The 16,177-nt window shown below is 40.1% G+C and overlaps 1 protein-coding gene across 2 annotated transcripts in view; it reads left to right on the top strand.

Annotated features, from left to right (window-relative positions):
* LOC137638641 (cholesterol transporter ABCA5-like) overlaps positions 1 to 16,177 on the top strand; it is a 269,061-nt gene that overhangs the window by 193,150 nt on the left and 59,734 nt on the right. For both annotated transcript variants that reach the window (XM_068370905.1, XM_068370904.1), the window contains exons 28-29: positions 14,742 to 14,854; positions 15,248 to 15,342. In XM_068370905.1, the coding sequence (XP_068227006.1) occupies positions 14,742 to 14,854; positions 15,248 to 15,342 (208 nt within the window). The remainder of the gene's footprint in view (positions 1 to 14,741; positions 14,855 to 15,247; positions 15,343 to 16,177) is intronic.

The following is a 16,177-nucleotide window of genomic DNA, read 5'->3' as shown; positions in this document are numbered from 1 at the left end:
TTCTCAGACAACCCCACTTCGAGAGATTTCACCAAAACCCCCTCGCTCTCAATCTGACTGCCTTCAGACTGTCGAGAAGCTCGTTAGATCTCGAGGCTTTTCGGCACAAGCGGCGAAAGCTATTGCCAGGGCAAGGAGGATCTCTTCACAAAGAGTCTACCAGTCAAAGTGGGAGACCTTTAGAACTTGGTGCAGGAGGCGCAAGGTTTCCTCGTCCTCTACCTCTCTGAGCCAGATTGCAGACTTTCTTTTGTACCTCAGGCAGGATGCTAAGCTAGCTGTATCTACCATTAAAGGATACAGGAGCATGCTCTCAACCGTCTTTAGGCATAGGGGCTTAGAGTTATCTCAGAATAAGGACTTGCAGGACCTCATTAGGTCTTTTGAGACAACAAAGCAGGTGCACTTGAGACCCCCTTCTTGGAACCTGGATGTAGTGCTTAAGTTTTTGTGCTCCAGGAAGTTTGAGCCTATCTCGCAAGCTTCTCTGCGTGATGTGACTAAGAAAACCCTCTTCCTTTTGTCTCTAGCGACTGCCAGGCGGATCAGCGAGGTCCAGGCAATCGAGAAGCGTGTAGGCTTCACCCTAAATGGAGTGGTTTGTTCCTTGAGGTTCGACTTTCTCGCCAAGAATGAGAACCCTTTGAAACCCTGGCCTAGGACTTTTGAAGTCCCTAACCTCACGAATTTAGTAGGTCAGGAACAGGAAAGCCTCCTCTGCCCGGTTAGGGCTCTCAAGGCTTATTTGGCCCACACTAAAAGCGTGAGGGGTGCTTCCAACTCCTTATGGTGTTCAGTGAAGGATCCTCAAAAACCCGTCAAAGAAAGCTTTGTCCTTTTTCCTGAGGGAAACTATTAGGGAAGCCCACCTCTTTTGTGAGTTAGAAAACTTCGCCCTGTTAAAAGTACGGGCTCACGAAGTAAGGGCCATTGCTGCTTTGCTGGCATACCGGAAAAATATGTCAGTTAAGCAGATCATGGACGCAACGTTCTGGAGGAGCAACTCTGTCTTCGCTTCTCATTACCTCAGAGAGGTAAGAGTGGACTATGACAAGTGTTATACCTTGGGCCCATACGTAGCTGCGGCTTCTGTATTAGGCAAAGGAGTTACTACCCCCACTCAACCTTAGTTTATGTACTTGTATATGGGTTTGTGTTTTTTATGGTTGTCTGAGGTCCTCGTCCTGTGGTACGGTTCCCTCAGTCCAGATAGATAGTTTATTTCTATTTCTGCAAGGTTAGATGGTTAGCTTTAGTAAGGTTGCAGGTTTTTTATATGGGAAGGTAGTTTTCTGAAGTCTAGTCAAGTTGTTGGTCCTACCCCTTTGACAGACTCGATTGAGTTGTTTGCAGCGTAGCAGGTCTACTCCTGGCTGAACACTCCTAAGGGAAAGCGACTCTAGAGGCAGTTACCTTTGAAGTCAGCTACCTTAGCAGGTAAGGAATCAAGGTGTTTGTTCTCCTACAATTCTTTTGTTGTTTCCCCAACTATGTTTTTTCTGTCTGTTTCCCTCCTCCAAATGTGTGAATCAGCTATATATATATAACTGCCAGGTAAGTTCTATTCATAAAAATGGAGTTTTTATGATAAAACAAAGTTTTATGAATACTTACCTGGCAGTTATATATGTATTTTAAAGCCCACCCACCTCCCCTCAGGAGACAGGTCGGGCAAAGATAATCTGAGGAACAGAAAATGGGAATGATTCCAAGTACCACCCTGTAAGGGTTGTTAACCATCTAACCACATAACCACCACAAGGCGGTTGCCGCGATTTTCGATTAAATTCTGCCGCAGTCAGAGACTCAGCTATATGTATATAACTGCCAGGTAAGTATTCATAAAACTTTGTTTTATCATAAACACTCCATATTCATCACCTTCTTTAGCAGACAGCCATTTTCCATTCTCTCAACATGGCCAAACCACCTCAACACATTCATATCCACTCTAGCTGCTAACTCATTTCTTACACTCGTTCTCACTCTCACCACTTCGTTCCTAACCCTATCTACTCGAGGTACACCAGCCATACTCCTTAGACACTTCATCTCAAACACATCCAATTTCTGTCTCTCCGTCACTTTCATTCCCCACAACTCCGATCCATACATCACAGTTGGTACAATCACTTTCTCATCTAGAACTCTTTTTACATTCATGCCCAACCCTCTATTTTTTAATACTCCCTTAACTGCCCCCAACACTTTGCAACCTTCATTCACTCACTGACGTACATCTGCTTCCACTCCACCATTTGCTGCAACAACAGACCCCAAGTACTTAAACTGATCCACTTCCTCAAGTAACTCTCCATTCAACATGACATTCAACCTTGCACCACCTTCCCTTCTCATACATCTCATAACCTTACTCTTACCCACATTAACTCTCAACTTTCTTCTTTCACACACTCTTCCAAATTCTGTCACTAATCGGCCAAGCTTCTCTTCTGTGTGTGCAACCAGTACAGTATCATCCGCAAACAACAACTGATTTACCTCCCATTCATGGTCATTCTCGTCTACCAGTTTTAATCCTCGTCCAAGCACTCGAGCATTCACCTTTCCCACCACTCCATCAACAAACAAGTTAAACAACCACGGTGACATCACACATCCCTGTCTCAGCCCCACTCTCACCGGAAACCAATCACTCACTTCATTTCCTATCCTAACACATGCTTTACTACCTTTGTAGAAACTTTTCACTGCTTGCAACTACTTTCCACCAACTCCATATAACCTCATCACATTCCACATTGCTTCCCTATCAACTCTATCATACACTTTCTCCAGATCCATAAACGCAACATACACCTCCTTACCTTTTGCTAGATATTTCTCGCATATCTGCCTTACTGTAAAAATCTGATTCATACAACCCCTACCTCTTCTAAAACCACCCTGTATTTCTAAGATTGCATTCTCTGTTTTATCCTTGATCCTATTAATAATTACTCTACCATACACTTTTCCAACTACGCTTAACAAACTAATACCTCTTGAATTACAACACTCATGCACATCTCCCTTGCCCTTATATAGTGGTACAATACATGCACAAACCCAATCTACTGGTACCATTGAGAACACAAAACTCATATTAAACAATCTCACCAACCATTCAAGTACAGTCACACCCCCTTCCTTCAACATCTCAGCTCTCACACCATCTATACCAGACGCTTTTCCTACTCTCGTTTCATCTAGTGCTCTCCTCACTTCATATATATATATATATATATATATATATATATATATATATATATATATATATATATATATATATATATATTATACATATATATCTTTATAATTTATATATATATATATATATATATATATATATATATATATATACTGTATATCTTTATAATTACATATATATATATATATATATATATATATATATATATATATATATATATATATATATCTTTATAATTATATATATATATATATATATATATATATATATATATATATCTATAATTATATATATATATATATATATATCTTTATAATTATATATATATATATATATATATATATATATATATATATATATATATATATATATTTATAATTTTATATATATATATATATATATATATATATATATATATATATATATATATATATATGTATATATATATAATTAGTCCCCCTGTGGCCGCAGGGGCATAGACAATTAAATTAGCGCCAAAGTATCCCTGCCCATCGTAAGAGGGGACTAAAAGGGACGGGACGAGGGGGCTGGGAACACCCTTTCCTGTATTATAATCCTGTGAGACATCCAAGAAGTGGAGCCAGGGGGAGAGTGACTGCTCCCCACTCTAGTTTTGGGGTGTTTGAATGTGCGTGGATGTAGTACGATAGAGAGTAAAGGATGTGAGATTGGAAGTATGTTGAGGAATAGAAGGATGGATATATTGGCTTTGTGTTCGACAAAGATAAAAGGGAAAGGTGAAGTTTATTGGAGGCAGCATGAGGAAGGGCAGTGAATGGTGGAATGAAGGAGTGAAGGTAAAAGTGGAAGAGAAAAAGAGTTGCAATCGGCCTATCACAGATCATCAATCACTAGCTCACTTACTGCCCTTCACTAGTCTGCCAATCGCCAGCTCATCTTCCACCAGTGAGAAATAATCAACCGACTGATCGCAAGATCACTGTTTGCTGATCGCTACCTCACCGGTCGCCAGTTGCTAGCTTATCTTACTCTGATCATTGACCTCCAGTCTCGCCAATTGCTAACGATCTCCGATTGTTAGTGTAACGATCGCCGATTGCTAGTCGATAACCAGTCAATCAGCTTGCTGGTCACTAGATCGCCAATTGCCAGCTCATCTATCTTCGATCATCAACCTCAGCTCGCTGATCTCTGACCAGCCAATCGTCAGCTTGCTGATCTCTAGCTCGCCAATCACCAGTCCTCGATCGAGCGCTGATCGTCAATGGCTCACCGATCATCAACTTACGATCATTAAACCATTCTGCTGTCTCTCAGGGCTTTCCAAGCCGACACCAGCTCATTAATCGCCAAACTTCTTTGGCTGACCAACCAGACATGCCTGTCAGTTACCATTTTCTGCTCACAGATCGCTGATTCACCGATCATCGGCAGTTCTCCGGTTATTAGCAGTTCGTCACTCAGACTTACTAGTCAACTTCCGCTCGTGGTTCCCTAAATTGGAAGTCAAACCACACACTTCTCACTACTCGCCGTTCGCCATCACACCAATCCACTAAAGCGATCGGCAGGCGGTCGACAGTCCCCACCAGTGGCTTGTCGACAGGTGACTACTCGCGAGCACTCTCCAATTGCACAGTAGAGACACGATACCCAGCCGTTAACCATTGATTAACATCCGTCAGACCGATGCTGTTCTAAGAAATAGCATCAATCCCGTCAGGGTGCATGGTAGGGTCAAGCATTGCCTTACCCACTTTTTATCAGTTAAAAGAATTCTCTCCCAAGGAAGAATCCTTACACAGGGTATCGCATCCCATCCTTTCCTCCACAAGTCAAAACCCCCACCGTCGACAATCTCCCATGCAAAAGGATCCGCAAGGAGCTGTCCCTTTGGGTTGATGTCCACACCATGTGCGAGGAGTTTGGACAAAGCGTAAGACCACAGGTCTTCATGTGCACGCTGGACCTAAAGGACGCATACTTCCAGGTCCAAACCATCCATTTTCTTGGAGGTATCAGAAATTCAGTCCAGACAAACAAGAAACACCAGTTCAGGGCACGGTGCTTTGGTCTTTCTACAGGATCGGCTTCCGTCTCCTCCATTTCTGGACGACTGACTGACCTTAGCAAACTCGGTGGCAACCTTGCATTAGCTCCGGAACTTCTGAAGTCTTTTTACCAAGATCAGGTGATCATCGTAAACCTTTGGAAGTCTTCCCTACTTCCCTCTCATAAGACTGGTATATCTGGGAATGATTCTAGAGACCAATCTCCACAAAACCTTCTCATCAAAGACAGGATAACGAGGCTTAGAAAGGTCACAAGACCCTTTTTTCAGACAAGAAGAACTCCCAGCCCAGAGTGGCTATTCCTCCTCAGACACCTATCATCCCAGGCCTGTCTAGCCTCCAACAGCCTCCTCAGGATTCATTCTCTCCAGTAGCGGTTTTAGTCCGATTGGAATCAGGCCTGCGATTCCCCGGACATTCTGATCCCCATGGGACCAGAAGCTTGGAGGAACCTCAAGGGATGGGTGTCAGTCGAGAATCTACGGAGTGGTGTAACCTTCTCATCCTTCCCCACCCATCGGACTTGATGCTGTTCTTAGACACATCAAAAGAAGGGAGGAGGCACCATAGTGCTGCACCACACAACCTCAGGCCTCTGGACAGAGTCCGAAAGTATCTTCACTTAAATCTCTTAAGAGATGAAGGCCAACTTTCCGGTCCTTCAGCAGCCTCGTCAGTTCCTAACGGGCCACTCAGTGACGTGATGGGCAACAACACCACACACCACATTGAGGCTCACATCAACAAGCAAGAAGGAACTTGCTCGCAGCCTCTTCCCATCTAACAGTATAAACAATAAGATGGGCCAAAGTCCATTCGGTACCACTATCTGCCCGCTTCATTCCAGACTAGAGGAATGAGCTCGCCGACAATCTGTGCACAGCATCTCAGATAAGGTATATCAAATGGACTTTGGATCACCTTGTAGTCAACAAAGTCTCAACTTTACAGTGTTCTCCAACTAGGGATCTGTTCGCCACACTCCAGAACCTCAGGCTTCCGCTGCTCCCCAGCCCTAGACCCCAAGGCTCTCTGGCAAGAAACATACCAACAACGGTGGGTACAACAATGACGTTTACGTCTCGTCCCTGTTTTGTCTGGAGAAGGGCACTCAAGAAAGCTAGAACATCTGTCAGCCTCTCAAGGGCTCTCATAGCTCCGCTATGGCATTACGCAGAACGGTTTCCAAACCTTCTGCAGCTCCTGATAGTCTCTCCAAGAGAACCCTCTCCACATCACAGACAATCACACTTCGACTTCTACCACAAGCTATAGCTTTGCTATGATTGTACGCCCGGAGACTATCCAGTACCTCCTCTCTCACAGAGGCTTTTTGCAATAAGTTGCGAAAAGGTTGTCTAGATATCTGAGGAATTCCTTAGCATCAGTCTATCAGGCAGTATAACATCTTCTGTGGTTGGTGTCATGGGAAAGTGTTTCTCTCCACTCGATACCTCTATTCCAGCAATAGCGGAATCCTTGAGTATATGCATGAGGAAAAGACCCCCTTTTCAGTTTTAACAGGTAAAGACGATCACTCAACCTTGAGCCTCGCCTTCAAACTGAAAGGAAGGGACATCCTCTCCTTGCTAGACCTTTCCTAACTCATACGGACTTACAACTTGCCTTTTCCCAGTCGGAATTGAGACCTTTCTTTCAGAACATGGTTCAAATTCTCCGGTCTCTAAGGAGACCTCCTTATGTTCCACTTCACCAGGCAACAAATTTTCACCTGGTTTAGAAGACAGTGTTCCTACACACTTTGACAGCAGCCATACGAGTCAAGGGACTTCATGGTCTCTCTTTCGCCATCGCCCTTTAATGAGAAGGGTGAAAGGCAACGTTCAGTTTTGTTCCCGAGTATGTCGCCAGACAGTCTCCAGAGGTGACGGATCCTACACAAGTCTCCACTCGGTAACTGATGATCCAGATCATCTGTTACTGTACCCGGGGTAAGGTATGAGGCTCTACCTTAAGAAAAAGGCAACAGCCCACCCGGGTCCCTTCTCTTGTCCTCAGCACTGGGAGAGACTAAAGGAGGATCACCAAAACATCATCTCTGCTGGATTCACAGAGTCACCAATTGTGCCCAGAATCTAGATCCTCACCCAACATTTCGACCGGCATAGCTATGCCCCTGGCCCTTCTAAGCAAATTACTCTGTGACGCAGGTTCTACAAGCAAGGGTGTGAATGTTGCAGGTGACTTTTACAACCTTTCTCCTGCAAGACATAACCCACAGGAATCAATACAATCTTTATCGGTCCTGTCGTGGCTGCATAAGAGCTGGTTGTATACATCAAGCTCCTTATTGGACAAGTAGCAGAAGGTTGAGGGCACTGTTACCCGGTTTTAGTCTGTGTGAATGAAAAAGTTTGACTGGCTCTTCATCTTTTCTTCATCCTCCCCTCTCTTGGGGAAAGCGGCATCCTGGGTTCTCTGCATAAGCTGACCTCAAACCACTGCAGGTAAACCATTTATTGTAACTAGTATTAAGCTAATACTGTTGCGTCCCGATACCCTGGCGAGGTGATATTGAGATAGTCTTAGTTACAACAGTTTTTCCTACAAAAAGACTCTGAATAACTTTACCTGGACAGTCACACTTCTGCATATCTGAACACACAGCTTGCGTAGGCCGTGGACCTTGCGTAGCAACGTGGACCTTGCGTAGCAAGGTTTTAGCGAGGCACAGGGACTCGTAATTTTTAATACTAACATACTCAGATAAGGAGCCCCCGGGTGAAGCCAAAAGCCAGATTGTCAGGGACGTTCACCCTTCCTAATGGGTGAGTCACCTCTAAATAAATAGCATAGGTTTATATTCCAGTTATGGAACTTATGACAAATTTGTAGATAATTTTTATTTTTCATAACGATACAAACCTTAGCTATTTATACAAACTTGCCCTCCAGCCCTTATCCCCCTTGAAGTCCTACCTTCAAGCAAAGTGAGCTAAATCACCGGTGTGTGAGTGGGAGCAAGCTATCCCCCCCCCCCTACCCTTGCTAACTAGCCGTATGGGTACTTAACCCTCGCTGAATTTTAATGGCTTGTCATTTCAGCTTCGCCGAAAGTAAGACCCCTAAATAAATAGCTAAGGTTTTTATCGTTAGGAATAATACAAATTTTCAATGAATTTGTCATATTTCAGGAAGTTAACACCTTTTTCGACGTCTTGTTAAAAGCGACTTTTACCATTGCCCTTTTATTCTTTTCACCCTTCTTGATAGAGCGCACAGAAGATTTATTGATGCCGTAATCTCAACTATGTCTGCATGGGTTCTCCCATTTTTAAGCATGTCAAGGATTTTCATCACTATTGTAAGCATTTTCTTGTGGTGCTTGGGTTTTCTGCCAGAAGCCTTAGAAGGTGCAGGACATTTGCACAGGATCCTAGGGCACAAAGTAATTTACGATTATAGCAAAAAAAAAAAAAAAAAAAAAAAAAAACAAGTACAACAACAACAACAACATATAAAAGATGCGGAGCCATGTCAAGTACATATGCATAAAAGAAAATTGGATAACGTGGTATTCTGAATGCTGCAGTTATCTTGAGAGTGATTATGCAGTCATACGCTCAACCATCGGTAAGGATGCTGAACAGTATGCTCTTATTTGTCACATTTTCACTATCAGCAATAGCATGCCATATACAAAATCATCTGCACAAACTGGATAACTATCCTTACCTCACAAATTTTATTTTCCATACAGTTGCGTGAAACTTTGTATTACCTAAAATACACTTAGCATTTTCTTTTAATATATTTTATTTAATGTTATATAATGCAATACAGTACTTTATTGTATCTTTATTTATTGAGACCACACAGCACCTCCTTAAAAATAGGTAGTAGGCTGGCCAGGGTACTAGCCGCCCGTTGAGATACTACCACTAGAGAGTTATTGGATCCTTTGACTGGCCAGGTAGTAATGCATTGGATACCTCTCTGGTTATGGCTTATTTTTTCTTTGCCTACACATAGACCAAATAGTCTGGCCTATTCTTTACAGATTCTCCTCTTTCCTCATACACCTGACAACAATGAGATTACTAAACACTTCTTCACCCAAGGGGTTAATTACTGTACTGCAATTGTTCAGTGTACTTTCCTCTTGGTAAGGGTAGAAGAGACTCTTTAACTATGGTAAGTAGCTCTTCTAGGAGAAGGACACTCAAAAATTAAACCATTGTTCTCTAATCTTGGGTAGTGCCATAGCCTCTGTACCATGGTCTTCCACTGTCTTGGGTTAGAGTTCTCTTCCTTAAGGGTACACTCGGGCACACTAATCTATCTTATTTTTTTTTTTCTCTTCCTCTTGTTTTTTTTTAATGGTGTGTTGGGCAGGCTTAATAGAAGGCCATGGATGCCTAGTGGTTTATCAAGAGGTTGTATTTTCCTTATCTGATTCTTTTCCTTTTCAAAACCATCCTTACTGTCCTCCCTTCAGTTGAAGTGGCTATCCTGGAACGTATTTAGCCTTGCATCGTGTATCGGCTCCTCCATATCGACCAGTTTTTCCGACTTTTTACTAAAGTCTATGGGTTTGATCAATCACTTTATTTATAATTCTGTACTTATTGGTTTTGTTATAATTCTTGTTAATCTAGTTTTTAGTATGATGTCTTTTTTATTACTATTAATTCTTATGTTGTGTTGTCTGGAGACATTGAGCGAAATGTGGGACCAGTACGTCCTAGATTTCGTCAATGTCGTCTTTTGTATTACAATATTCGTGGTCTTCATGCAAATATTCAAGACCTTACAGTTGCGTCCAGACAGTATGATATTCTTTTGTGCTCAGAAACTTTGGTTTCTAATATGAGGCACTCATCTGAGCTCCTTATAATTAGCCAATAATGTTGAAACATGATGCCATCCCTAGGGCCAGGGGAAGGGTGGTGTATATTAGGATTGAGTACCCTGCTTCTCATAAGTCCTGCTATGAATGTGGATGTCATGAGATTCAAGTAATAAAAGTTTGTGGCAGGCTTATCAACTTTATTTGAGTTCGATCTACTGGAATCCAGACATGGATGATTCTATCTTCGATTGTCTTCTTACCATTATAGCTAAGATACAAGAAGATGATAGAAAGGCTTCTTTTGTCTTTGTTGGTGATTTTAGTGCTCGCCAAAGGGAGTGGTTAAGTTCTATCTCTCCTACCGATCGCCATGGATTAAGAGCTTTAGACTTTGCCTCTGAATCAGGCTGTGAGCAAATCATAAGTGAAGCTACTCACAGGTCTGGTAATTGCTTGGACCTCGTATACACCGACTTCCCTGGCGTTATAACTAGTAAGGTTGGTTCTCCAGTCGGGACATCTGATCATGCCTTGATTTCATTAGTAGTGAAGACTGAGCAGCCTGTCCCTGATGTATCATTACTCTTGTAAAATTTATATGAAATCTTGAGCAGACTGGAATGGGATTATGCATGATCTTTTGTCCTTGAATTGGTCACAATTATATAGTAGTGTTGATCCTGTTGTCCCCTTGAATGAGAATCTAGTCAACATAATTGGTAGGCATATCCTTTCTCATGTGCTAAGGTACCGAGTGAAGGACAAACAGTGGTTCAATGATGATTGTAGACGTGCTTATTTTGAGAAGCAGGAGGCCTATCATCTTTGGAAGGGTAAAAGATCAGATTTGACCTGGAATAACTATACTCAGCTTAAAGCTTTTGCTCAGAGTGTTTATGCCTCAACTGAAAAGGAATACAATTTAACCATAAAAAAACCCTTTCTGGTACAACTCAGGAACATAAATGGTGGTTTACCCTTAAATCTGCACCTTGGTGTAGATGCAACAGTTCTCCTTTACTTAAACCAGATGGCTCAGTCACTCACTGTCCAAAGGGAAAGGCAACCCTTTTGGCTGATGTTTTTGATAGTAAACAGAGTAATGAAAAACTTGAACTTCCTCATTCCTGTTTTCCTGAGGCTAAATTAACTAGTTTAGCTTTTCGATCTCATGAAATTAAAGCTCTGTTGATGGACCTTGATGCTTATGGAGGTGTAGACCTAAATGGTATTTTTCCTTTGTTTTTTTTTTATAAAGACTGCAGATTTCTTAGCTTCAAAGTTATCTGTTATTTTGCGCAAGTTAGCAAGAAGAGGAGCTTTTAACACTTATTGGAGAATTGGGAATGTTACTCCTCTATGTAAATGTGTTTGTGGTAGCTCAAGTCCAACTGATTACCGCCCAATTTCCATAACTCCCATATTAACTAAAGTTTTTGAATGTCTTCTGGCAAAATGTCTTAATAGGTTTGCTGAAGGTAATCATCTATTCCCTAGTTTGCAATTTGGTTTTCGTAAAGGCCTTGGATCATGTGATGCCCTTCTTATAATCTCCAATGCTGTACAGAAATCCCTTGATTGTGGTTAGGAAGTTTGTATGATTGGCCTTGATTTTAATGCTGCTTTTGACTGTGTTAATCATGAGGCCCTTGTTTTCAAACTCAAACAGTTGGGAGTGGGTGGGTCATTTCTTAGCATTGTTATTGAATTTCTAAGTATTAGATCTCAAAGAGGAGTTGTTGATGGGCACCATAATGAGTATAGGAATGTGATATCCGGTGTTCCACAGGGTAGTGTTCTTGGCCCATTACTTTTCATACTATATACACATGACATGTGGTTTGGCCTAGAAAACAAGCTTGTTGCATATGCAGATGTTGCTCGTCTCTTTGCATCAATTCCATCTCCTGAATGTAGATCTGGGCTTGCTGAATCCCTTAATAGAGATCTAGCTAAAATTAGTGCATGGTGCAAATTATGGGGTATGAAGTTGAATGCTAACAAAACTCAAAGTATGATTGTAAGTAGGTCAAGGACAGTGGATCCTCAACATCCGGATCTCAGTATTAATAATGTTTCTTTAACTTTGTATGACTTTTAAAATTTTAGGTGTGATTCTCGACAGCAAATTTACTTTTGAGAAACACATTAGGTCTGTGTCTTCTTCAATTGCACAAAAAAATTGGCTTATTGAGAAAGTCTTTCAAGATTTTCGGTGATCAATCTATTTTGAAGAAGTGTTTTAATTCTTTAATTCTACCGTGTTTTGAGTATTGTTCTCCTGTCTGGTCTTCAGCTGCTGATTCTCATGTGAGTTTGTTGGACAGAAACTTACGGTCTATTAAATTTCTTATTCCAGATCTAGATATTAATCTTTGAAACCGTCATTCAATTAGTTCATTATGCATGTTGCATAAGATTTTTCATAACTCTGACCATCCTTTACATTCAGATCTCCCTGGACAATTCCATCCTGTTCGTAATACTAGGCAGGTAGTTAATTCTAATAGCCAGGCCTTCTTCATCATGAGGCTCAATGCTACATAGTATTCTAGAAGTTTTATTCCAGCTGTGACCAAGTTGTGGAATGATCTTCCTAATTGGGCGATTGAATCAGTAGAACTTCAGAAGTTCAAAGTTGCAGCAAATGTTTTTATGTCGAACAGGCTGACATGTCTTTTTATAGTTTATATATGACATATCTGTTTTGACGTTACTGTTTTTAGAATGATTTATTGTTAATTTGTTCTCATCATTTATTTATTTCGTTATTTCCTTTCCTCATAGGGCTATTTTTCCCTATTGGAGCCCTTTGGCTTATACCATCTTGCTTTTCCAACTAGGGTTTTAGCTTGGCTAGTAATAATAATAATAATAGGTTTTTCTTGTTAAAACCCTTTTTATTTATTAATTTACTGTATTGTTTTTAGTCCAAAAATTATTAAAAGATGTAAATATGGATAGGTTTATAGAAACCTGCAATATAATGAGGAGTCTGAAATATATGCAATGTACAGCAGGTGTAATACCTATAGTTACAGAATAGTTAAAGATAGTTTTAAACTATTAGAACCTAGGTGTATGTCTACTCTGGGCTCTAGAGCAGTGGTTCCCAAACTGGGGGGGCGCGCCCCACTAGGAGGGCGTGAGGACGATACAAGGGGGGCGTGAAGTCATCTGCTCGAAATTACTTGTTTGAAACAATGAAGTTAGAAGAGTTTTGGATGAAATATCTCCCCATGTACCCAAAAGTAGGTGAAGAAGCTCTTAGTGTGATTCTTCCCTTTTCTTTTACTTATCTTTGTGAAGCAGGATTTTCTGCTCTTGTTGTTCTGAAAACAAAACAGCGCAACCGACTTGATGTAGAAAATGACTTGCGTTGTGCACTGTCATCCTTCAATCCTAGAATTTCTGATCTTGTGAGGAAGAAGCAGCAGCATCCATCTCACTAAATATGACCAGAAATTGTGCCTTAGTCTCATAAGTATTACCAAATATTATATGCCATGGTTTCAAATTATCTATTCTTAAAATTGCAACTCAATTTTGCCAATTTGCTGATGTTCAAACTTTTTTTCGCTCACTTTGAACCAAATGTTTCGTTTTTAGTTACTGGAATGTACTATTATTTGTTTGAGTGGCTTTCATTATTAAGATGTAATACAAACAGAAATATGTTTTCCTGTGCAAGGCTAAGAAATAAATGTAAGAATCTTTTCATATAAAAAAAAAGAGAGGAGTGAGGGCGTACGAGTCTACTGGAAGCAAAAAGGGGGCGTCAGGTAAGATAGTTTGGAAACCACTGCTCTAGAGCCTTTGAAATGCGGCCCTGAGACTATACAATAAGCTCCCACAAGACATCCAAATAATTGAAGATATTAAGGCTTTCAAGAGGAAACTGAAGACTTTTTTTTTTTTTTTTTTATTTAGCGAGTGTTTCAATAGTGATGATCTAACAGTAAGAGAGCAATACGTATTGTGAAGTGTTAAATGCTCCCGAGTGAACATCATATAACGAACATGGAGGTCTAGTACAGAGTAGGGTTCCCCTGTCGTAAAGGGCCAGATAAGCAGCCCTTAAAGTAAAAGTAAGTGGAATAATTGGTGAACTGCGATATGGTGATGAACTACAGTACTGTTCAGTTTACAATTGTTAATCTAGGATAAATTGCTGAACCTTTGTGCCTACTTTTGATAGAGTAAGTACCACTCTCCCTCTTACCAAGGCAATGTGTTATTCAGCACATAATTCACAGGGATGTAACATTGAAATATAATTTTTTAACTGAAATTATTTCAATGCTTACCTGAGAATCGTGTAAGTTCCAAACTTTCTTCCCACACACAGATGATTCTCATCTACAATACATATTTAGTCCTCAGAAGAAAGAGGATTGAAGATGGTGATGGCTTGAGTATGGGGTTTGTTTACCCAACATGTATTCCTCCATTACATCGTAACTAGGGAACAAAGGCTTTGCACATATCTTTGTGAGAATTTAATTTTTTTATATTTTGCCATGGTTGAGCTTATTTTGCCATGGTTGAGCTTGTTCCTTAAAAGAATGAATAGCACGTGACTCTCAGACTATCTTGAAATGATTTAGTTTGAAAACTATTTATGCAGATTAACTGAACTCTATAAAAAAATTTATCTTTGCAGGTTAACTGAACTCTACCTGAAAGGTCTGGAGATAATGGAACACAAATCGAAAAAAAGTAAAAATTGTTCAGGGGGAACAAAACGCAAACTCAGCTATATTTTAAGCATGATTGGTAGGTTATGTATTTGGTTAAGCATTATCAGTAAAAGGTGTTGGAACAAAATTGAGAAATTTTCAATACTCTAGCAACAGTTATCCAGTAATATCTAACTCTCTTATTGTACGTCAAAACTAAAATCCATTCCAACCTAAATGATCAAGGAAATACACTAGGAGATTGTACTACCTGTTACTCAAAATTACATCATCAATTTGATACCAAGTGCATACTTCAGGAAAGCCAATAGCCATCTATGTTAACCTTCAACCAAGGGTTTATAAATACAGTATTGTATCTGAAAGTTCTCTTTTTAGCCAGAAAGGAAATGTAGTACATTGGAAGTAGAATTTTAGCCTGTGCAAAATCTGTTATAGATCCAAATGTTCTCTTCATCTCTTTAACCAGGTAAACCACAAGTGGTTCTTCTGGATGAACCATCAACTGGAATGGATCCCCAATCCAAGCGCTTTTTGTGGAATTCCATTCTTGCTTCCTTTAAGGTAAGAATACACCGGAGTTTTCTTCTCTTTATGTTCTCCTTTGATCTTTATTATTTTACTTTTAGTATGAAGTGAATCACTCATGTCTCTCATATAAATAAAGGGGGATAGCAATACAGGTAGTTGTCAACTTACAACCGGGATAGGGACCAAGAGACGAGTCGTAACTCAATCTGGCCATATGTTGATCTCAAAATGTGAAGTGTCTATAGATTTATTATGCTGTGTCATGATAGTGTAATCATCTTAAGTCATATTTTATCAATATTTTCTTACTGTATATAATAATTTAATTTTCGTAGCTTGTAGGATATCATATGCTTTATCCAAGCATTTTTGTATTTATTTTTCAATTGCAAGAGCATTTTATTAATCAACAATTACTGACTTTTTTTTGTTTACCTTTGGTTGTGATCAGGTGAACTCAAGGTCACGCTACCATATTGAGAAATGTGCACACACAAATAACGAGGAGTATTGTTTAGATAATTTCTTATTCAAAATATCTATGTATTGAATATTATATGAGCATCGATAAGTTATAGGATATCATAGTTTTCATATAGTTCGTTTTAAAGTCATTATTATGTACAGGTAGTCGTCGACTTACGACCAAGATAGGGACAGAGAGACGTGTTGTAAGTTGATCTGAACGCATGTCGAACTTAAAAAGTGGTTAACCGTTGGTAACCTGTAAAAGAAGTGTACTGTATCATTAGAGCAAACAGTAAAAATACAGTAACAAAACTGTGGAACCTTACCTTTGGAGTGAGGTGATGTCGGAGAGCGAAGTGCGGGAGCATTTCAATACAGTAATCAACAATTATTACTTTTG

This window comes from Palaemon carinicauda, chromosome 3 (genome assembly GCF_036898095.1).
Source record: "Palaemon carinicauda isolate YSFRI2023 chromosome 3, ASM3689809v2, whole genome shotgun sequence".
NCBI lineage: Eukaryota > Metazoa > Arthropoda > Malacostraca > Decapoda > Palaemonidae > Palaemon > Palaemon carinicauda.
Note: the sequence above shows the minus strand (reverse complement) of the source record. Positions and strands in the feature narration are given on the sequence as shown.